Consider the following 23,194-nt stretch of genomic DNA (forward strand, 5'->3'; position numbering starts at 1 on the left):
ACCTTCACTCTTCTTCACGTCTCCTTTAATGGTCGTTGTGACTTACAAGTGCTCCTCATAGAACATTCTGAGTGTTATCATCCTGACTTTCTTGTCTGGCTACTTTGCTGGTTCCCTAGTTTATTGCTTTGTGCTCCAAGTATGTGATACAATAGGAACTCTTCCGTATGTGAGGAACCTACATAAATAACATTTGGGTCAGTATATTAGTATAGACGCCATTATTGAAAGGGGAAATAATTTAATCATAAAGGAATAAAAACCTGACATAGTGTACAATCTTTTTGCTACAGCCCCTTTCTCCTTAGAACTCTGTAATAATTAATCCTGTTTCCTATATGTATTTAACAATGAGAAGAAGAATGGGGCCATCTTGATTCTTATTCCTTTAATGGAGCATAATACTTACTCAGAGCAAATATTCTGCATTTTGAATGAAATCCTCCCCTTTTTTCCTTTAGTAGTTTCTTCTTATAGGACTCATATGGTTTTCTTCGCTCATTAATTATTCTTAAATGAAAAAGAGTTCTCCAGACTTGAATCTTTGTACTAGAATGTAATCTTGAAACCATCCATACCCCTGAAAGTACAATAATTATGTATATCTTTTGGATTTTGCTTCTTTCTTGTGTAGACTTCTCCAAATTGGAAAGCATCATCTAGTTACTAATGTCCTGGCCAGGTTATGATGATTGTGTGTCCAAATGGATATAGTTCAAGAACAGCTAATTGGGAAGAAATTTTATGATACAGTAGATGTTATCTGGTAGGAAACACCGATGTGGACAGAGTCTTATCAGAGAACCTGTGTGTCTGAGATAGAGGTAGAGTTCTGTGAAATATAATTCTTCAGCATTGCCTGTTAGGTCACATCCTTTGTTTATAGTTGATCAAAGCTTTGGGCTCTGACAGATGAGTAAGTGATATTTGTAGTTTCCAGGGCTGTTCTAACTTTCTAACCCTTTTGATTTTCACATATATGTCAATAGAAAGGTGAAGGAAAGTGAATCAGATATTCATTGCTGTCAGTAAGTTTCCATGTGATTTTTATGTTTATGATCTTGCTGTTACAGTATTTTATTTTTGATTTGTGATTATTTAAGTATGCCTTTGTAAAATAGCTTCTATAAGTATTAACTTCATTTAGATTCAAGTATTACATGGCATAAAGGCTTATGATTTATTTCTTAAAAAATTATTTTTCATTAATTTAAATGAAATCACATTTCCTCATAATATAATTTGAGAAAGTAATTGTTTTATGACTGTTTAAATACTTCTTCCATCTTGATTCAGTTAAACTTAGTCATTATTAAATGAAACTTCTTTTCTTTGTAGTAAAGTACTCACCTGTGTGGGATATTGCATACATCTTAGAAGACTGCAATAAAGTGGCAATGTCTCGGGAACCCACCCCACCTCTCTCTGGAGATATGTCTATCGGTCCTATAGCAGAAAGCTGGTGTTATACACAGGTACATGCTATTAAAAAATGCCTTACTTTATGCTAGATATTGTATACTATTTTGAGAATATTATGAAGCACTTCAGCATTGTTATTAGAAGTGTTAGGAGATGAGTCATAGGATGTTCAACATGTGACAAGTCAAGAATGTAAAAGTCATCATTGTAAAAGTTGTTTTCTGAATGTTCCAGGTTAAAGTAGTAAAATTTTCCTACATGTGGACCATTAATAACTTCAGTTTTTGTCGAGAAGAAATGGGTGAAGTGTTAAAAAGTTCAACATTCTCATCTAGCCCCAGTGACAAAATGAAATGGTAAGATTTTTGGTTTTTTCAGATATTTGTTTTTGATGTAATCATTAGCACTTTATAGATTCATTGTTAGTTTCTAAATGGATATTTGTCAGATTTTTACATTTGATTTATAATAAGTTCCTAGTAGTATAGAGAATTATAAAGAACTGTGAGAATATTGACAGGAAACTGTTGTATTATTTAGATTATTTAATAGATGATTTCAGTATTGCGTCTCTCTTGAATGTTTAAACTATTATCTTCCTCCATGTGAGCCTATTGTTTTATTTTAGGTGCCTGAGAGTAAATCCAAAGGGATTAGATGATGAAAGTAAAGACTACTTGTCCTTATATTTGCTTTTAGTCAGCTGTCCAAAAAGTGAAGTTCGAGCAAAATTCAAATTTTCCCTTCTGAATGCTAAAAGGGAAGAAACAAAAGCAATGGGTAAGTGATTTCCAAACTGACTGGAAGACGTCTTTATGTAACTGTGTACATGTACTGTGACTTTTGCACTTTTCCCTAGAAAAACTTAGGATTTTTTTTCCTAAAATCTGCTTAACCAAAAACATTTCATTTTGGCTGATAATGTTAAATGCCAGGGTAAAATTACAGTTGTTTTACTAAGTCTTCATAAGACGTGTAAAATTAGTTTTAAATCATATTTAAATTTTTCATGTCCTAAAATGACATTCATTTTTCACTTGTAAAAATAGCTGCTGTTAGGACAAGGTACCTGGTTCAGTGCCTGGCATATATAATAAGCGTTCAGAAAGCATTTCTTTTTCTTCCTTGCCATTTTTGCCAGATAATAAAATCTAAAGAACAATGTGAATGGTGTTTCAATGCCCTGATATTTTGTCACTGTAATTTTTTTGAGCAGTGGACTAAACAGTGACTGAAAGGAAACGGTTTTTCTTAGTCTTAGAACCTGTTAAATTCAGTTCAAGCCTCTGAATTATAGCCAGCTGAAAAAGTAGCCTGGCACTTCATAGTAAAAGATCATTATAGAAAATGTACAGTGTGTATAGTAGGAAAATATATTGTGCATTAAATTTTAAGTGATTTCTAGAAGGGATTAACAAAATCAAGTAACATCATTACAAAAAAACTCTCCAAAACACATTTTAAATACTATATCTCCTTGCTGAAGTAATACATAGTTTCACATGAATTTTCATAATTCTGACATGTAAGATAAGATGATGTCTTAGTTCAGGCTGCTGTAAGAAAGTAGCATAAGACTGGGTGGCCTATAAGCAACAGACATTTATTTCTTACAAATCTAGAGGCCGAGAATCTAAGGTCAGAGTTCTAGCATGGTCACATTCTAGTGAAGGCTCTACTTACAGACCTGCCCACGTTGCATTGTGTCTTCACATGGTGGAAAGGACTACAGAGCTTGTGGAGTCTCTTATAAGAGCACTAGTCCCATTCATGAGCATCTCTACCCTCACAGTCTCATCTAATCCCAGTCATTGGCCTCTTAATACCATTACACTATGGGTAGGGTTTCAACATAAAACTTTTAATGGTATACATTTAGTCCATAAAATGGAGTATCTCAATTAGATGTATTACTGGTTTTCTACCTTCAATTTGTATAGCAATAGTGAATATAGAAAGGACCTTGTTTATTTCATAATATATAGTTATTAACCTGTTTATATAAGGCATAAGAAACATTTACTTTAGACATTTATTAAATATTTTACCCATCACACTAAAACCATCTTGTGGACCTTGATGAAAATTGTTTTTAGAGGTAATGGGATTATGTTTAAAGACCTAAGCAATGATAGGGGACTTTTTTTTAGCTTTTTTCTCCAGTTAATGGATTTTTCTCTAGTTCCATAAAACTTATATCAGTGGGATGGTTATCCCAGGAAAGCTCATATCACCAGGAATTATCACCAGGAAGGCCCTGGTGATTTAGAGCATCCTTTTTTTAAAGGAAGAAGCAAGAAATTAATATTTCTAATCTTGTTCTGATATTAGATAATGAATACTATGCCTTTGCCAATGTGTTTTGATCCTACTTTATTATTAAATGGCTTAGATTGTTTGAAAGATCTCTTACTTCTCCTTGAGATTTGATCTGGCTTTTCTTCTACTTAGATATCTAGGAATCTGGAAGTGAGCTCATTGATAATAGCCAGAATTCGTGGTAGTACTGTGAAATGATCTGGTTCTATCTAGTGTGACTCTTACCATTTTACTTATGAAAACACATATCTGTAATTTATATGATGGATGTATTGGTCAAGTCCTGTTTTTGCACATTCATTTAATTGTTATTATTAGCAGAATGTTTCTTGAATACTTGTTTTATTTAAACTTATATTGTGTTTTCCACCAGAAAGCCAAAGAGCATATCGATTTGTACAAGGGAAGGACTGGGGTTTTAAAAAATTCATTCGAAGAGATTTTTTGCTTGATGAAGCTAATGGTCTTTTACCAGATGACAAGCTTACATTATTTTGTGAGGTGGGTACATTTTTTTATTCAAGGAACTCAGTGTTTGGTTATATTTAGTAGTAAAGCAAAAACATGCACTAGAACAATATTGATTGCACTTTTTAAATTAACTAACTGGTATAATTGGCAAGGTTTTATATAAATATTCTAAAAGTAAAAGCTAACAAGTTCTTAGAAATCAGTATAGTAGCCAGCCTGAAAAAAGTCCTATCGTTAGCTATAAATTGTTTATACAGTTATACTATCACATACTTCCTCATACAAAGACTCTGAATGTGTATGACTTTATATGAAAATTTCTAAATATCTTCTTCATTCTGAATAATTCTAAATGGCCAGCATTTTTTGTCATATTCAGATTGATGATATTAAATATAGTGGCTTATCAGTTTGAATCCATACTTGCATGGTAGTGAAAGTGCCTGAGAAAAGATTGGGAAGCTTTTTGTTCACTTATTCAAACAGATGTTAGCATTATAAATAATGGCATCTCAAAATTTTTAAGCTACACTTTTGTTGTCAAATATATGATATAATCATATGCATGAAATGCCATCTTTTGAAAGTTGCTAGCATTGCCCCTTCCAATAATTTACACTTATGATTTGTCTTAATTTGAGGCTTGAACTAGCTTCTGTCATTGTTATTACATAGCTTTATCTATATGAATTGTTGAAATGATTGGGTAACCTCAACATTAAATATGTTTCAGTAGGTTATTTTAGACAGATGAGTGTCTTAAAAGCACAATAACTTACTTAACTGCTACTGAATTAGCTTGACGCTTCTTATAGAAAATGTGTAAAATTTCTTGGCAGGATTACAAATTAATTATATGTCATTATGCTGTGTCAGAAGAATAATTGAAATATGGCCCCAGAGACTACATAGTGCAAATGGAATGCATCTTATTTTCACTTAGACAAGTTAAATGAACTATAAGATGAATTTGTTATGAATACTATTATTTGGTTGATAATGCACATAGCACAAGTGTCTTGAGCAGAGCTTATCATTAAATAATTTGATAAAAATACACACTAAAGCATTTGTTGCCAATAGAGAGATATTCTAAGTAGTATTTAAATAATTATAGGGTGTGTTATTTAAGCATTCTTAATATAGAATATTTTCAGAATTTTAGTAGTTATCCTAAATTTCAACATATTAATTTATTTTAATCACATAATCATAGAATTTAAAGGACATTAAAGGCTATGTAATCCAATTAAGGAAAAAAAAATCTACCTACTGCAGCTAAAAGTCGTTTTGTGAATTTTAAGAAACTGTTTCTGTTTTTAGAATTGAAATATTGTTTACTAAAGTATGCTTCCCTAAGTATATTTTATTGGAACCTAGACAACTAAAAAATTCAGAATGAAGGCTGAAACTAAGATTTATTTTGATACATGTTTTTGAAGTATATTTTTTATCTACATGCTAAATTTTACATGCTAGTCATCTCCTAAAAATAGAATCCACCAGTGACATACATTTTAAGTTGATCACATTTAGTGTTAGATACTATAATACATACCTTTACTGATAGAGACATTGATACCTTGGGCACTGTATATAACATAGGTGGGCTTTGAACAAACTTTCCTCATGCCCTCCACCGTTTCTTCCATACCTCTCATTGATGCCCTTCCTTCTACAGCATCTCCAGCACTGCTTGCAGAAGAGGAGGAAGCATTGCACTGCCCTACCTAAAGAACTGCCTCCTCCCCCTCCCCTGCAAGTGGTGCTGTAGACAGGTAAGGCAGTTTGGTGCTACCCTTTTGTGCAAGACATAAGTAATCTTGCAAGTCCTGTGAATCAAGTAGCCAGAGCTAGAAGTTTCTGTCAGTGTAAACAGTTCTTTCTGCTGCTGCTTTTCCAAAGTGATGCAGAAAACAGGAATTGAAGAATAAGTAGGAAAAATAGAAAATTGGTTAGATTAATTTATCTTTTGGAATCCAACAGATTTTAAATAGTCTCAATCTGTAGATCCATGCTAGTCTGTGGTAAACAGAAGACTCTATATACAGATAGATAATATAGGTAATGAATTTTTCATAAAATTAAAAAAATTCATTTAGAATTTTCTTTCCTCCTATTTTTCTGTTACTAAGTTATCCTTTCTGTTTTAATATACTTTTGGTAATGGATGGGAGTTGTGTTTTATTCTCTAAAAATGACAGAATGGAAAATTGACAACCATATTTCTATCACCCAGTTTCTAAAAAAGGATACCTATATTTGAAAGCCAGAAAGTTTAAGACCCACTATTCAGGAAAATGATATGAAATTGGACTACTTAGAAGTTTCTCATTTTAGAGCCAGTGTGAGGGATGGTTCAATAGTTGATTAGAGCATTAAGATTTGTAGTACTATGCACCTTTGTAAATTCCTAGCTAGTCTTTACAATTTGTTTAGAGAATCGAGACAATTTTAAAAATAGGAACCAGTAGTCACCTTAATTCCACACTAGAGGAGACCCAGATTTCTAGGACAGTCATAGCTGATTAGAGCCTGCACATGCTCATCTTTAGTCTGAATTATATCCTCAGAGTTGAGCCAAAAGCAGATTTGAAAAAGAGCTGTCAGAGGGGTTTGAGGTATTACTTTGCAGCATTTGTCAGTTTTGATTATTGTGCATTTGTCATTTTATTTTGAAAGAACAACCACTTCAGAAAAGAATCTCAGCCTTTCTTCTGAATTTTTTTTTACTCTTAAGTTCCATTCATAAGAATGTTCATTACCTATATTTGAATATGTACTAGAAAAAGCTAAAATTTTACCAATTTCTTTATTATAGGTATTAGAAAAAATAATCATCACAACTCATTGCATAACAGTTTAAATTAGATCATTAATTTCTGCTCTGTAGTCCCTTGAATACTCTTCAGAGTATATGAAACGTTAATTCTGTCTTACTTAAAATTTGTGGCTGCTGTGATAATTATATGTAGATGTGTATGCCAATAATATAATTTCTTATGAATTACGATTATATATAGTCAAATATAACATCAATATGTATGAAATATCTTTTTTTAATCTTTTTTCCTTCTATCACCTGATTTTTGTGAAACTTACACATTAAATATATTGTTTTGAGTTAGGATTATTAAACAATAAATAGAACTTAAGAAATCTTTTCCTAAATTTAAATATGATCACATTCTTATGACTCCACTACATCCTACGTACTTTATGCAAGTAATTGAACTGTTCAATTCACTCCAGCTTTTGCTCACTAGAAGTTACAAGAGCAGTGCTGATATGAACAAGTGAATAGTGTCTTTGTGACCCTTGACTAAACCCTGAATAGTGATACCAGTATTTTTTATTTAAGTATCATTAAGTTATAATGTATGATATAACAGCAATCAGGTAAGAATTACTGAAGATTTTTCCCGTTTTGTAATTTGTAAAATTTTAGAAACAATTTGAATAGTTAAAAGTTAATAGAAGAATTTTTATTGGAGGACTCATTTGTATGTATAATGTCTTAGCTCCTGTGCTTGAAAAAACTTCTTGCAAGATTGTTGCAATAAATCCCTTCAGAGCTATAACTGCATTAAAGTATTAATACTGCTGCTGCTGCTAAGTCGCTTCAGTCGAGTCTGACTCGGCTCCGCTGCCCCTGGGATTCTCCAGGCAAGAACACTGGAGTGGGTTGCCATTTCCTTCTCCAGTGCGTGAAAGTGAAGTCGCTCAGTCATGTCCGACTCTTAGCAACCCCATGGACTACAGCCTACCAGGCTCCTCCGTCCATGGGATTTTCCAGGCAAGAGTACTGGAGTGGGGTGCCATTGCCTTCTCTGACTATATAGTGCTGCTGCTGCTAAGTCACTTCAGTCGTGTCCAACTCTGTGCGACCCCATAGATAGCAGCCCACCAGGCTCCGCCGTCCCTGGGATTCTCCAGGCAACTACACTGGAGTGGGTTGCCATTTGCAAAGAATGCTAAAAAAGGGAATCTGGGAATGTAGGTCTAGTCTTCCTCTGATACTGACTAGCAGTGGGTTTAGGATGCTTTAGTTATCTTCTCTGGATCTCACTTTTTCAAATTTTTTAATAAAATAAGGTGATTGGATTAGATGATTTTTATGACATGTTTTCAAAAAGATTAGTAAAATCAGGAAAACAAAATGGTTAATGAGAATATCCTCAGAAAATAGTGTTTGTTCATTCGTATGAAATAGATGTTATTACATCTAGGTGAGTAAGGACTAATGAGACTTAATATTCTCAAGCATTTTATATTAGACTATTATTATACTTTCTTAGCATGTTAGTAATTTGGTCCATTTTATCCATTTCTAGTGTACAATTTCTACAGTTTATTTGTCCATATACATACCAATACTATTAATTAAAGAAAACCTTATGAAATACAGCTTTAAATTAACAGTCATCTATTGCTGCATAACAAACAACCACAAAATTTAGCAGCTTAAAACAGCATTTTTTGTGAAAGATGGTTCATTTACTCTGAAACATTTGCCTTACCAGTTGAGGTAGTATTTTCTTCCACTTATTAAATATAATATGAAATTTCTAGTAATATTAATAGTGTATTCCTTTTCTTAAAGTTTGTGCCAAACTTAGTGGTGTTTTAAGATTTCATTTAAAATATAGTCATCTTTAATGAGAAATAATTTAATCCATATTATGTTGGGCTCCATGTAAAAGCAAAGTTTTAATCATCAGTTCAGTTCAGTCACTCAGTCGTATCCGACTCTTTGCGACCCCATGAATCGCAGCACGCCAGGCCTCCCTGTCCATCACCAGCTCCCGGAGTTCACTCAAACTCATGTCCATCGAGTTGGTGATGCCATCCAGCCATCTCATCCTCTGTCATCCCCTTCTCCTCCTGCCCCCAACCCCTCCCAACATTAGGGTCTTTTCCAGTGAGTCAACTCTTCACATGAGGTGGCCAAAGTATTGGAGTTTCAGCTTTAGCATCAGTCCTTCCAATGAACACCCAGGACTGATCTCCTTCAGAATGGACTGGTTGGATCTCCTTGAAGTCCAAGGGACTCTCAAGAGTCTTGTCCAACACCACAGTTCAAAAGCATCAATTCTTCGGCGCTCAGCTTTCTTCACCATCCAACTCTCACATCCATACGTGACTACTGGAAAAACCATAGCCTTGACTAGATGGACCTTTGTTGGCAAACTAATGTCTCTGCTTTTTAATATGCTATCTAAGTTGGTCATAACTTTCCTTCCAAGGAGTAAGCGTCTTTTAATTTCATGGCTGCAGTCACCATCTGCAGTGATTTTGGAGCCCAAAAAAATAAAGCCTGACACTTGTTTCCACTGTTGGTTTTAATCATACCAACGTTTATTTATTGATTATTTCATAGATAAATTAAAGGTCTTTGAATCGAACTAAGTTATATTGTTCTGTTTTTTTAATGAAAGATTTCCATGAACATTAATAATTACATTGTTTTATGAGAATCCTTATACTTTAAAATTTAAATCAATATTACTAGATATTTAAATCAGTGTTATTAGCATTGAAACATGTAGGGACAATACTTATACTTAAAATGCTGCCCAAATTGCATATTATAGTCTGTAGTTTTAAACAACATTTTAAAATATTCTAAAATGTCATAAGTGTTATGCTGTGTTTATTATATGTTCAATAAACTTTAAATATTGATAGTTCTGTAATGTGAGGAAATAAAAAATTAAATTTCTTTCTCCTCAGAAAAGTATTTTCTCCTATTTGAATTTGGAATTATATTATGACCTTTTTTTGTTGTTGAGAAATAGTTTTTGTGATTACTTTAATAACTGAGCATTCTCAGAAATCAGTAAGCCATTTATTTACATAAAATGTCACTTAAAATGATCTAATTCGTTTCAATTTTTTTTTTCTGTATCATTTCTCTCTTTTAATTTGTGACTTTAAATTCAGTTCCCAAATGTTAGCATTTTTGATACGGAGTACATTGAATTTTCTACGTGATTTTAATGATGTTTAGGTTGAAACTTAGTAGCTTACTACTGATATTAATTTATGAAAGTATTTTTTCTTGCTGTTCTTTTTTTTATTAGGTGAGTGTGGTCCAAGATTCAGTAAATATATCAGGACATACTAATACAAATATGTTAAAGGTACCTGAATGCCGACTAGCAGAAGATTTAGGTAATCTCTGGGAAAACACAAGATTTACAGATTGCAGTTTTTTTGTGAGAGGACAAGAATTTAAAGCTCATAAATCTGTTCTTGCAGGTACTTTCTACTTTTGAGTAACATATTACATTTCTTTCATAAATTTTTGCATTAAATAATGATGCTTAATCTTGTTACAGCTCGATCCCCAGTTTTTAATGCCATGTTTGAACATGAAATGGAAGAAAGTAAAAAGGTAAACCTTGTTTAAAGGGCTCACATCTAATTTATATACATGTAGAATTTTGGAATGTATATTTTACAAGTAACAGTACATGTTCTTATTGTTAGGATTTTAGAAAGAAATAAGAGGATGGGGTGAAATGGGTTCTGTAGTAGAAAAATAGATTTAGCTTAATGTGGGCTAACATTCCAAATAACAGCTATTGCTATTGTGGTGTGTCACAATAGCAAAATAAGTGAGTATTTGTTATTAAAAAAGGATAGCTATCTGAAAGGACTGTTCTGATCCATACCTATTTGAGAGTTCTCCGGTTAAGGTGTATATTCCTTATTTCCAGACTTTTGAGTTGATTTTGGAATTTGTTTTCTAGAACAGAAACAATTCCTACATTCTTTTTACCACTATAATCAGAATAAGTGTATTATATTTAATAAAGGACATAAATGATGTTATTATTAGTCTACTTGAACTGTAATACTACCCATTTGGTTTTCCCAGATATTTCTCTTTTATCTGCCATTTTGAAATGTAATCAGACTAAAGACCAGAGATTGATTTTTGCTGGTTGTATTACATGTGCGCCAACTGGGCAACTCCTTCCTAAGTTTATTTACGTGGCTCAGCTTTTTCCTCCCTAAAGAACTAGAGGAACAAAAAAAGTTAATAGCCATCTTCCTCTAAGATAGAGGTCAGAAACTGAATAAAGATATATTTAGTTTGACCTTACACATTTGTTTTTATTTATATTTGACTTTTTAACTGAGAAACTGGGGTTTCTATTTCTACATGGTAGTGCTTGACTTGGTATACTTCTTCTTAGACCTGCCTGCTTAACTTTTAAAATATACTTTAATGAATATTTGAGTTGTACATTGCTTAAGTGCAGATTTTGGGCTTTTAAACTATTGTCAGTTTTGCTCTGGTTCATTATCTATGTGCTTTTTTGAAATACAACATTTTTTGTGTTTTCAATACCAGAATCGAGTGGAAATAAATGATGTAGACCCTGAGGTTTTTAAAGAAATGATGAGATTCATTTACACAGGGAAAGCGCCAAACCTTGACAAAATGGCTGACAACTTGTTGGCAGCTGCAGACAAAGTAAGTAATTAGGTCTTAAAGAGCTGAAAAATGTCCTCAAGCTTGACATATCTAGAAAGCTATCGTCAAATGAGAACCCTCAATAACTTGAAGTATTGAATTAATTTATACTATTTGAGGATGCCTCTTGAGAGTATTATGAAATAACACAGTGGGATAATATGGAAATGAAAAAATTTTAAATCAGTAAGACATAAAAATATCTTGAGCTGATTTAGAGTATATGGAGCAAATGGAATGTTAACTCAGACACAGTAGTTTTGAGTGTATCTTTACTCTGTTTTATGAGAACACATGCAGTAGTGCAAATAATTTATTGCAATTTTGAGATAGTCTTAAGATACATTGCATGATGTTCATCTATAAAAAAGGAAGAAAATATTGTGTATTTTTTCTAATTTAATCCTGTATTCATAGATTTATTTTTTAATACAAGGATATAGAGAAAAAAAACATCTTATTTTGTAATGTTCTTTCACAGTGCTAAATTCTTGAAGATAGGGAAACAGTGTAAAAGTGGCAGGAGATTTCAAAGTCAGTAGTTCTCAATCCTGAAAATGCTAAAGCTCATTGGGAGCTTTCTCCAAAAGTACTAATATCCATGCTGCTTCTGTCCATGTATATGTCTGTATGTGTTTGCATGAATATGTATTTATAGTGATAATCATACTCATTTTGAAAAATGTTACCATAGGGAGAAACTGGGACAAGTGTATATGGAATCTTATTTCTTATAGCTTATAGCTTTCTTATTTCTTATAGCTTATTCAAATCTGTAACTGTCTCAGAATTTAAATGTATAAATGCCATTATAATGGAATGCAAAATACAAAACACGTAGACATGAGTCTGACAAAAGATGTTCAAGACCTGTATGCTGAATATTACAATATACTGATAATAGAAATTCAGGTACACTTCAGTAAATGGAGAGAAAGTCTTGTTAATGGACAATGCACTTCTCTTTTGATTAGGAGAAGCAGCAAGTCAGTATCAAAATCCTAACCTGCCTTTGCAGGGATGAGGGGTACAAATTGACAAGCTGTTTTAAAATTCTATATACAAGTGCAGGGACCTAGAATAATCAGATAACTTTGAAAAACACTATTAATAAAATGGAGAACTCATAAAGCTTTAGTATTTAAGACACGGTTGTATTGGTGACAAGATAGACAACTCATTGAAACAGAATAGACAGTACAGAAATAGACTGTCACATGTACGACTCTATAATTTTTGATGAAAGTGCAAGGATAGTTGATTGGAGAAACGATAGTCTTTTCAGTACATGGTGCTGTAGGAATTGGTAGTCTGTACCCAAGAAGATGAACTGTGGTTGAACTCTTGAAAAAACCGAATTCTGTATGTGTACTTCACATCATATTCAAAAAGTAACACAGATTAGATTATAAACCTAAAAAAATCTTAAACTTCTAAAAGAAAATACAGGAGAATGTCTTTAAAGTCTTACATTAGGCAAAGACTTCTTGGCTATGACACCAAAAATATATAAAAGGAAAACTGATAACTTGGGCTTCAATGAAATTTAAAACTTCTTCAGAAGACACAGGTGAATAAAAAGACTAGCCACAGACTGGAAGAACATATTTGCAAAGCATAACTGATGAACAACTTTTATCCAGGATATATATGATAAAGGTCTTTCATATTCAGACTACATAAAGAACTCTCAAAACAATTATAAGTAAACACAGTTATTTCTAAAACTAAAAATATTTGAATAGACACTTCTTAAAATAATGTCCATTCAGTATATCAAAAGATGCTCAACCTCATTAGTGTAGTATAAGTTAAAACCACCATGAGATACATCTATGATTGTTACAACAGCTAAAATTATTAAAAGCATACAAAGTATGGTCAAGGATGTGGACTCTCATATACTGCTTATGAGAGTGTAAAATGATACAACCACTTTGAAAGACCGTTTGGCAATTTTTTTAAAGTTTTACACTTAACCATATTATCCAGTGCATTTATTTATAGGTTTATACTCAAGGGAAAAGACAGCATATGCCTGTTTAATGACATATGAATGTTTGTAGCAGCTTTATTTGTAACGGCTAAAAACTGGAAACACCCAAATGTTCATCAACAGATCAATGGGATACCACTGAGCAGTAAAAAGTGTAGAACTATTGATACACAGACAACAGCATGCATGAATCTTAAAATAATTATAATTGCTGGAAGCCAGATAAATACAAGTGCAAATTGTATGATTTCTTTTATAGAAGACTTCAGAAAATGTGAATTCTAGCAGTAGAAAACATATCAGAGGTCTTGCCTGAGGTGGGGTAAGAAAGGATTACAAAGAGGTAGAAGGAAATTTGGGGGATAATGACTATGTTCACTCTTGATTTAATGATGGTTATGTGGCTGTATAAACTTCAAATATGTGCATTTTATTGTATGCCAGTTATACCTCAGTAAAGCTGCCAAGTATGTTCTCTTCACATGTATGTCAAATACAAGTTATGGTTTTGAGTATTAAGCTTTATCATTTTTCTTCAGGATTAAGTAGTGACAATATGCTGTGTCCTGACTGGTGTTTAAAATATTAGAAAAGAGAAATATACTCATTAAGAGTATTAAGTAATAAAGGTATTTTTGTTTGTTTGTTTTTTGAGTACTAAGAGGATTTTAAAGAAACTCTTTTTTAAAAATACACTATACCTTGCGTGTGTGCTCAGTCACTCAGTCTGTCCCTTTGGACTTCAGCCCTCCAGGCTGCTCTGTCCACGGGATTCTCCAGTCAAGAATACTGGAGTGGGTTGACAGTTCATCCTCTATCTTGAACTAGATAGAAATTTTCTTAAGATAGAAATTTCTTAAGAAAAAGTAGTCTTTATCTTGAATACAGTAACTCATACTTTCTTTATATTTAAAATAAAAACTTTTAAAGTACCCTCAGTTCGATGTGTAATATGCTTTAAATATCATGTATTTAGAACTTGGCAGTTTTGAATAAATGTTTAATTTTGTGTTTTCCTTTCTGGATAGTATGCACTGGAACGGCTGAAGGTCATGTGTGAAGAAGCTTTGTGTAGTAACCTCTCAGTAGAAAATGTTGCTGATACCCTTGTCCTTGCAGATTTGCACAGTGCAGAACAATTGAAAGCACAAGCCATAGACTTTATTAATAGGTAAGCTGTGCTTGTATTTCAGTGGACATGACACCTTCAACAGTTTTTCACCTGACTTTTTCTTAAGTGTGTTTAAATCTTCAATGCAGGTGCAGTGTACTTCGACAGCTTGGGTGTAAAGATGGGAAAAACTGGAACAGCAAGTAAGATGACATCAGTTTCTGACTTAAAGTTGATCTGCATACATGAAATTAAGTGTTTGTTGCATAGCCTTTTGTTCATCTACAATAAGTATGAATCCAGATATTAATGACATGAAGCAAACTGCCAGTTTAAAAAAATAATACTTTAACCATGTAGTGGATTCTTGAGGCTATGCTCCCTTGTAGATCAGCTTGTAATGTGAACTGGGATGGACACTGTCTTTTCTTAAGCATATATGTTCACATTAGCATGTGGCTCAGTCCAGGTATTTCAGTGACTACTAGAGACCTTGTGCCTGCCCCTTCAGAAAGCATTTCTAAAAATGTGGGAAATATTTATTTTATCCTATGAGGAAATGTACCCTCCAGGTTTACCTGAAAAGTCTTGACATTTGAGTGCCACTGCTTCTTAGGGCAGCCAGGTACCTTGCATCACATCTGCATTAGGTTAATTACCTAGCCTTCCATAAATGGTAGCAATTTGATCTTTCCCCTGGTAAAACTGGTAAGGAGCAGGGTAGTCGTGACATCTTTCTAAGCCTGAATCTTCAGAATGACATAACCATGAGAATTTATTATTCCCTTTTTTTCCCCCTTCTTCACTCATTTTTTGAGTGACTTTTTTACTCTTTGCAGTTACTCAGAATCAAAAGGAGAGTCAGTAGGTTGAAGAATTTGCATCTGCTTTTGATTAGTTTTTACCTATGTACCATTAAACTCTGTTCTTGGAAATTATCAAAAATTGATGTAAGAAATTAAAAAAAGATTGTGTCAAAGACAAGAAAATGAATGTTTGACTTACAATTCCCTTGCTTTCATCTGTTTTGATAGATTTGAAGTTAGTTAACTGAATTCTTAATAGTTCGTGAATTCTGTTTTCTGAAGGTAAAAATGAGTGAATACTTTTACTAGCTAGTCTGTATATTAAAAAAAATCGAATGATAATTTAGTGATGCTTCATACTTTGCCACATTCAATCTCTGATTTTAGTCTGTTAAAATATTTTACAATGTCAAAAAAATATAAGCTTATTCTGTATCCCATGTAGAAACTATGGTGTACATAGAGACCATCAATAGATACTTGTTGAATTAAATCAATGAAAATATCAGGCATATTAGCAATCTGTGTGATTCTAAACAGCGAGTTGAAATTATAAATGTGAAAGTACACTGGTAATTTGATGTCAGGCAAATTTTTTAATTGTTATTAGCTAATGTTTAGTTCAGCAAACTAAACTAAATGCCTAGCATCAGTTTTGTGTCAAGCACTATGCTGAGGTGCTGCATATAGAAACAAGTATGAGGAAAAATCCTTGTTCTTAAGAAATTTATCTAATAACAGAAACACATCCATGCATATTTCATTATAATATGGTAAGTAATGTCATAAAGAAGGGTATGTTCAGGACACAACTAAGGCTGGAGGTTTAGACGTAAAGATGACTGAGCTTTGTCTTAAAATCTGAATAGAAATAAGCAGAACTGAGGAGGAAATAAGAGGCATTGCAGACAGAAAGCATCGCTTGAATCTAAGTATAGATGCATGAAGCAATAGTAGATCATTCATTTGACAGATATTTATGAACACAATATATGTTTTTCATGCCTTCCTAGAGTTTATGGTTTAGCAGGAGATATATAGGAACTAAACAAAGTAGTTGAAATAAAGTGTAATAATAGGTAAGACAGAGCATACCCATCTGAGCACATAGCAAAAGGACCTGACCTAAGTGTCAGAGAAAGTCCTTTTGAAGAATTGTTGTATAAAGACCTGAAGTATTAGTAGAAGTTACCTCGGTGAAGAAGAGGGAAGAGGTGGAAAGGTATGTCCCAGGAAAAAAAAAAAGATACAGGCGTGCAACGGTTTAAAGATAAGAAAGAAGAGTATGGGGATGAGGAGTATGAGAAGCTGGGGAAAAAAGTCAAAGATCAGATCATGGAAGGCCATCTAAATAACATTAGGGCTTTTAGACATTATTCAAAGAGGATGGTCATACAGTAAAAGAGTTTAACCTAGAGTAGAATGTGATCGGGTGTTTGTTTTAGCAGTCTCTCCACATGCTTGAGCGTGGGGAGGTTGAGGTGCTGGTGGTAATTAAGGAGCATGGTTATGTATAGGTAGGCCAGTTAGAAAGGTATTGAAGATAGTCCAGGCAAGAGATGAAGGTAAAAATTTGACTTGATTAGTGATAGTGGGGCTAGAAAGAAATAAAAGGATATAATATTTTGAATGGACAGTCTATAACATTTGGGTATTATTTGGATGGTAGGTAGGTAGAAAGGAGAGAAGACAGGAGACAAGCAAGGATAACTAGATTTATTGCTTGAGTAACTGTGTTAACTCAGAGCATGTTGTACATCCTTTAACAATAAACAGTTCAGTATTGCTGTTGTTGTTATTATTAATATTTTACACAGTGCCAAAGCATGGAATGGGAGGTAGAAAGCTAGGGGGAAGAACTGGGAAACTTTGTTTCTGATTTCTCTTTCTAAAGAACCTGTGTACTGGCATTGGAGAACAACAGAAGAAGACCTTTTTAAGGTGTTTATTACTGAGGTAGCATGGAAGCTGGTTTGAGAAGAGCATGATAGGAGAGTAGAAGACAAATTAGGAGACTGATAATAATTCAAGCATGAGATGTTGTGGGCCTTAACTAGGGATTCAGGATACCTTTGGGAATTCAAATAGGGCTTTAATGGTTGATTGGAAAGGATGGCATCTAGGGTGACTCCCAGGTTTCTGACTTGAATCACTGGGTGATGATGGAAGCATTAGCTTATTGGAAATGAGAGAGGAAGAATTTGGGGCTCAAGAGAGACATGTTGAGTTCTTATCCTCATTCTGAAATTTACGGTTTTCAAGGCATGTCCAAGTAAAGAAAACAGGTGGTTGGGGACAGACCTTGTGGGAGGCCTAGGACTTAGCAAATCACTGTTTATCATTGTTGAGTATGATAGTTAAAATTGTGAAAGTGGCTGAGATAAGATGAACAGTGAATTCTAAAGAAGAATAGAGGGCAAAACTTGGAACTCTAGAGAAAACCTGTGTGTAAGAGCTGGAGAAAGGAGCTCTTGAAAGAGTGAGTGTAGAAATGGTAACAGTGGGAGTAGAGCTCTGCAGACAAGTGTCATACACTTCAGGAGAGTAGAATTTGCAGAAAAATTGAACAGTTTCAGTTACAACAGAAAATACCAATAAGGTAAAGATGATATTTTAATGAATTCAAGTGGTGTGAATACATAGGGGGACAGAATTTTGAAATCTGTAAATTAAAAAAAAAAAAATGACAGTGTAACAATGCATTTTGAAAAGTACTCCTTAGTAAACATCTCTTACTTTTATTTTTCAGCCAAGCAGCGGACATAATGGAAACATCTGGGTGGAAGTCCATGATTCATTCTCACCCACATTTGGTAGCAGAAGCCTTCCGAGCACTAGCATCTGCACAGTGTCCACAGTTTGGTATTCCACGAAAACGGCTAAAACAGTCTTGAAACCTTCCATGAACTGTAGAAAAATGGAATTGACTTTTACTCCTCCAGGTCCAGAAGGATTCTAATACACAAACCATAAGCGAGAGTTGTTTCTGTTGTCTTGTCCACAGAACAGAAGCTGAAAAAGCATATTGCTTGCATTTCAGGTGGATAATTTATGGTTTATTCTTCAGCTTTAAATTAGACTGATTATACTCTAATTCACTTCAAGGCCTTAAATTATCTTCTGTGACTTCTCTTGTTCATATAATACTTTAATTTTTTTATTGTGCCTTGTCATTGTGACCAAGGCTATGCAGGATTGCACTAGCTCCATAATGCAGTAATATTGATAACTGAAGATAGTAAGTTTCAAAAAGATCTTCCATTAGTTTGAGAAAGGCAGATGAGTTTTGTAGGGTTTGTCCTGTACTAAAAGTTTAAAACTAGGTTTTCCTTTAAAAAAGCACTTGTGTTGGAGATGACTGGTAATGTTTCTAGTCTACGTTCTATAAATACAGGAGAACCTGCTTACCTTCAGGGTAAGTTATGGCAATACACTGCTTCAGTTCTAATTTATTTTTCTTTTCAGGGGGCAAATATGCAATGAATTGGCCCAAATTTTTAGTGAAATTTGTGATGTTTGTATGTTAATTGTCCAGCAAACTAAGAGAAGCATAACAAACCTTTACTTGTGTTTCTTTGTGAATTTATCCAAGTTTACAATGATTGAGAACTGATTGAGGTTAAGATTTCAATAAGAAGAAAGCATGTTTAGTGCTGAATTATTTTTTTTTTAATTTATAGTGACCTACATTTACATGAAGAATTCTATATGTTAGAAGTAAGGATGACCAAATGTAAATTTAATGACTGGGCCAATTAAGAAGATATATATGCACTTTTAATGTGTAATTTTTATATGCTAAATGGTACTTTTTTTTTTTCTTTCTTTTGAGGGAATTGATGTGGTATTATTAATTGTCTTAACTTTTGAAAGAATTTTTTAAGAAAGATGGAGGCAACTGGGATGTTTGTGATAATAGATAAGAAAGATATTCCCAATTACAGTTACATTGGTTTGACTTTCAGACATTCATTATTGAATTTACTACTGTTTGATCACACTTTAGAGAAGGCACCTGAACAGTAAATGAATCCTAGGCAGTCTACTCTCCTTCTAAAAACAGTGAACTGTTATTATGTGAAGACCAAAGGAGAGGACCCTTAGAATATGTCAGGCTACACTCTGAAACCTTTTTTCCTCCCGAGGTTTCTCCTGTCTATCTCAGTAACTGTACCAACATTGTGGATGATAATTGAAATAATGCATAATGTGAACAGGATAAACTGTTTATAAACTGCTTTTCACAGGCCAGTTCTTTATTACAAATGAATTTTAGCTTTAAACACATACATATCTTCAGTTTGTTCACAGCAGAGGTCTGTTCTAGTGCATTGTCATGGCGAAGCAGGAGTGATCAGTGTCAAGCCCTGCATCGGATTTCCTGTAACAGTGGTAGTATGCTTCTTAGGCAAGATTTGTGTTTGACCACAAGGGGAAAAAGTGTGTCACTGGAAAAAAGAATGCATATATTATATATTTACCTATGTAACTATTCTCCAGATTAAAATTTGTATAATTTGTTTATTTAGTTTTTGAAGTTAGGGCAAATGGGAAAAAAATGAAGCTAAAGTTTTAAAATAGATATTATTTTTGTTTTCTATTAGGTATTTACTGAATCCTAATATGCCAAGAATGATTCGTATTTACATTGAACAAACACTGTCAAATAACCATTTGTTATCCACATCAAACTGAAGTTTGAAAAGATGGTATTTTCAGATATCTTCATTTCTTCTTTTGTAGTTTGAGTCTTTGTTGTATTAAGTTAAATTTAATATTGAAAGACTACCTTGGGATAGAAGAAGGATTCTTAGATATGAATGGACTCTGTCCTGTGTAAGAGTATTATAGGGAGTAGAAAACTATGTAAGAGTATTACAAGGAGCAGAAATTCACTTCTTAGCTAAACCATAAGATTGAGCCTTTTAAATTTACAGTGTGCAGCTTAAAAAAAAAAAACACATACATACACACTTTAAGGATTTGAGATTTTGCCAGGGTCTTAGAAGAAAAAAATTGCTCTCTCAGGCCCTAGAATTTTGTTGTCACATATTAAAAAAAAAAAAAAAAAAATACTGGTGTATCCATTTATATCAAATGCACACAGATGCATTGTGAATTAATTCACTGCTTGAATCTACATTTCTAACCATAGTGACTTCAGTGGTAACATCTATAATGTACATTTCAGCTTACCCTTACTTTTGTGTTTATTGCAAATCTGAAGGGTTTTATTATAAAGATTTTTTTTTAGTTTGGTAACACATTTTGTACCAAAAATGTCAAACACTGTGCTGTAAGGATATCCACGTTTGTAGAAATGTCCACTTTTCAGATAATTTAATGCCTACCAATTATATTAACAGAATCACATGGTAGTTGATTTATTTTTTTTATTTATTATGTATATTTTTGGTATTGTGGGTTCTTGAGGCATTGTAAAACTGTTAATGTATTCTGAAATGAGTGTTCTAATAGCCTTTAAAAAAAAAACAACTATACACATGGTTTTCAGTAGACACAGATTTTGTTCAAAGCAGTGTTGCCTTTTGAACTAAAGCCTGCTCCTGTTTCCCTTTTGTCACCTAAACAGCTCTTTCTTAGAAAAGTAGTTACTGGTCTTAACGTTACATATTATAAAAGTAACCATTGGAGAACTGTTCTTTAGATTGAGATACAGAAACACTATATTTGTGCCTTTTTCATTTTTTAATTTTAGTGTGTATCGATATTTGGAGCACAAATATGAAGGTGCCATCACATATGGCCTGCCATTGTTACCTCCTTGAATACTCATGTGTCATTGTCTTGAAATAGTAATTGGAGATCCTTGCATGTATTATGTGGTCATTAGGCATGTGTGTGTGCGTGTGTATGTGTGTTTATGTATATTTGCTTGGATTTGTGTGTGGTATGTTCAAAAGTGAATTTCTGAAAATAGGACTCAGTTAAATGTTGAAAGTTTAGGTTAGTTGAAATGTATTCCATTTAAATGTGCTTTATTTGGGGGGACAATTGAGGAAATTATAATTCTCAGAAATGTGACCAATTTACTGCATGATGAAATGTGAAAACAGTGCCTTTTTAGGACATCAGTTTTGAAATTGAGTTTAAAAATATAATGAAGATCTCTTAAAAATTTGTCATGAACATTAATGTTTTACTTTTAAACTAAATTTAAGTTAGAGCTTAAATTGCCAGACATGTAATTGACTAATTTATTTACCCATTTAAGTTTTGTGCATAAATTCAAAATCTAAGCAGAATCTTTGTATGCTTCCTAGTGTTAACTAAAATAGAACACTAGGGACTTCAGTAAGTTGTTTTGTTTAAGTCCAACTCAGCAAGCTTTTCTCAAAGCCAAGTCTGCTTGAAGAGATGAATTATTCTGAGTTGGATGTTCATGCTCTTTGATGGGTAAAATGAAAATATTCAGTGTATTCTTGGAAAACAAGGTGGGTGGGTGGGTTTTAGTGTTTTCAGATTATAAAGACAGCACTTTCAGCACACATAAGAGTATTTTGCAAACCTCTTTTATACAGATTATGAGCTCTACTTTGTTTAAGTGTTAAAATGGAATGATGTAAATTTTAGGTGCAGTTGAACAAATATTGAGTGCCTACCATGCGAGATTTCCTCTTCACTAAGAATGAAATCACCACACCGTGTCTTCTGTTTGCAGTATGTGGACTTTACGTTTGAAAAAGAATTCTTATATTTAAATCTTTTTTTGTTGTTAGAGTTTATCATTGTATACTGTAACCCAGTTAATTTTTGCCTTCAGTTTTTTAGAATGAAAATATAATTTGAGTCCCATTTTTGAAAATAAAAGTCTGCTGAAATTATTTAAAAATTAGTTCTGGGGGGAATTGATTTTCAAGATTCAAATGTATAAAGACACATTGAACTTTTCAGCCTCATTTTTAATCAAGCTGATGTCAATGATGAGATACATACTTTTTGTATCTTGTTGCTGAAAATATTTTTTGCATTTCAGCACGTTGAGTTAAAATAAAGTTGTTACTACTTATTCAGAATTATTTGGTTTATTTTGTGTTTATTTGAAAAGTATGAATGATTCTTTTTCAGATTACTGTGATGTTTTACAAGAAGAGCTATGTATTTGATGTGGTAACCTTTAGAATTATGCATAGTAATTGTCTTTTCTACATAGGGAAGCTAGTGTTTTTTTGGAACCTACTAAAGACCTGTTCCTGGGGGTATTGCATATGTGTGTATTTGCTTCCCTCGTGGCTCAGATGGTAAAGAATCTGCCTTCAATGCAGGAGACCAGGTTCAGTGCCTGGGTAGGGAAGATCCCCTGGAGAAAGGAATGGCAACCCACTCCAGTATTCTTGCCTGGAGAATTCCATGGACAGAAGAGCTTGGTGGGCTACAGTCCATGGGGTCACAAAGAGTCAGACACGACTGAGCGACTTTCACTTTTCACCACCTTTCTTGAGTGACTTAATGCTCATATTATGTAATTTAATGTAGCACTTAAATATTTCCTTTCCCTGGTCCTCCTACCCCTTTTTAATTTCAACTAATTATTTGCTGCTGTCAAAAAGAGCAACTTTTGG

The 23,194-nt window shown here is 33.3% G+C and overlaps 1 protein-coding gene across 6 annotated transcripts in view; it reads left to right on the plus strand.

The window, feature by feature from the left end:
• Positions 1–22,648, plus strand: part of SPOPL (speckle-type POZ protein-like) — a 58,849-nt gene extending 36,201 nt beyond the window's left edge. For 2 of the 6 annotated variants that reach the window (XM_010853676.1, XM_010853678.1), the window contains 10 exons: positions 1,339–1,475; positions 1,657–1,778; positions 2,051–2,202; positions 4,115–4,242; positions 10,296–10,473; positions 10,554–10,609; positions 11,576–11,698; positions 14,723–14,865; positions 14,955–15,008; positions 18,361–22,648. In XM_010853676.1, the coding sequence (XP_010851978.1) occupies positions 1,339–1,475; positions 1,657–1,778; positions 2,051–2,202; positions 4,115–4,242; positions 10,296–10,473; positions 10,554–10,609; positions 11,576–11,698; positions 14,723–14,865; positions 14,955–15,008; positions 18,361–18,505 (1,238 nt within the window). In that variant the 3' untranslated portion in view covers positions 18,506–22,648. Of the gene's footprint in view, positions 1–1,338; positions 1,476–1,656; positions 1,779–2,050; positions 2,203–4,114; positions 4,243–5,893; positions 5,991–10,295; positions 10,474–10,553; positions 10,610–11,575; positions 11,699–14,722; positions 14,866–14,954; positions 15,009–18,360 lie in introns of those variants that run through there. The other 4 variants (XM_010853679.1, XM_010853682.1, XM_010853677.1 and 1 more) reach the window with 4 other exon arrangements.
• Positions 22,649–23,194: the final 546 nt, after the last annotated feature.

Source organism: Bison bison, unplaced genomic scaffold (assembly GCF_000754665.1).
Source record: "Bison bison bison isolate TAMUID 2011002044 unplaced genomic scaffold, Bison_UMD1.0 scf7180017864330, whole genome shotgun sequence".
Taxonomy (NCBI): domain Eukaryota; kingdom Metazoa; phylum Chordata; class Mammalia; order Artiodactyla; family Bovidae; genus Bison; species Bison bison.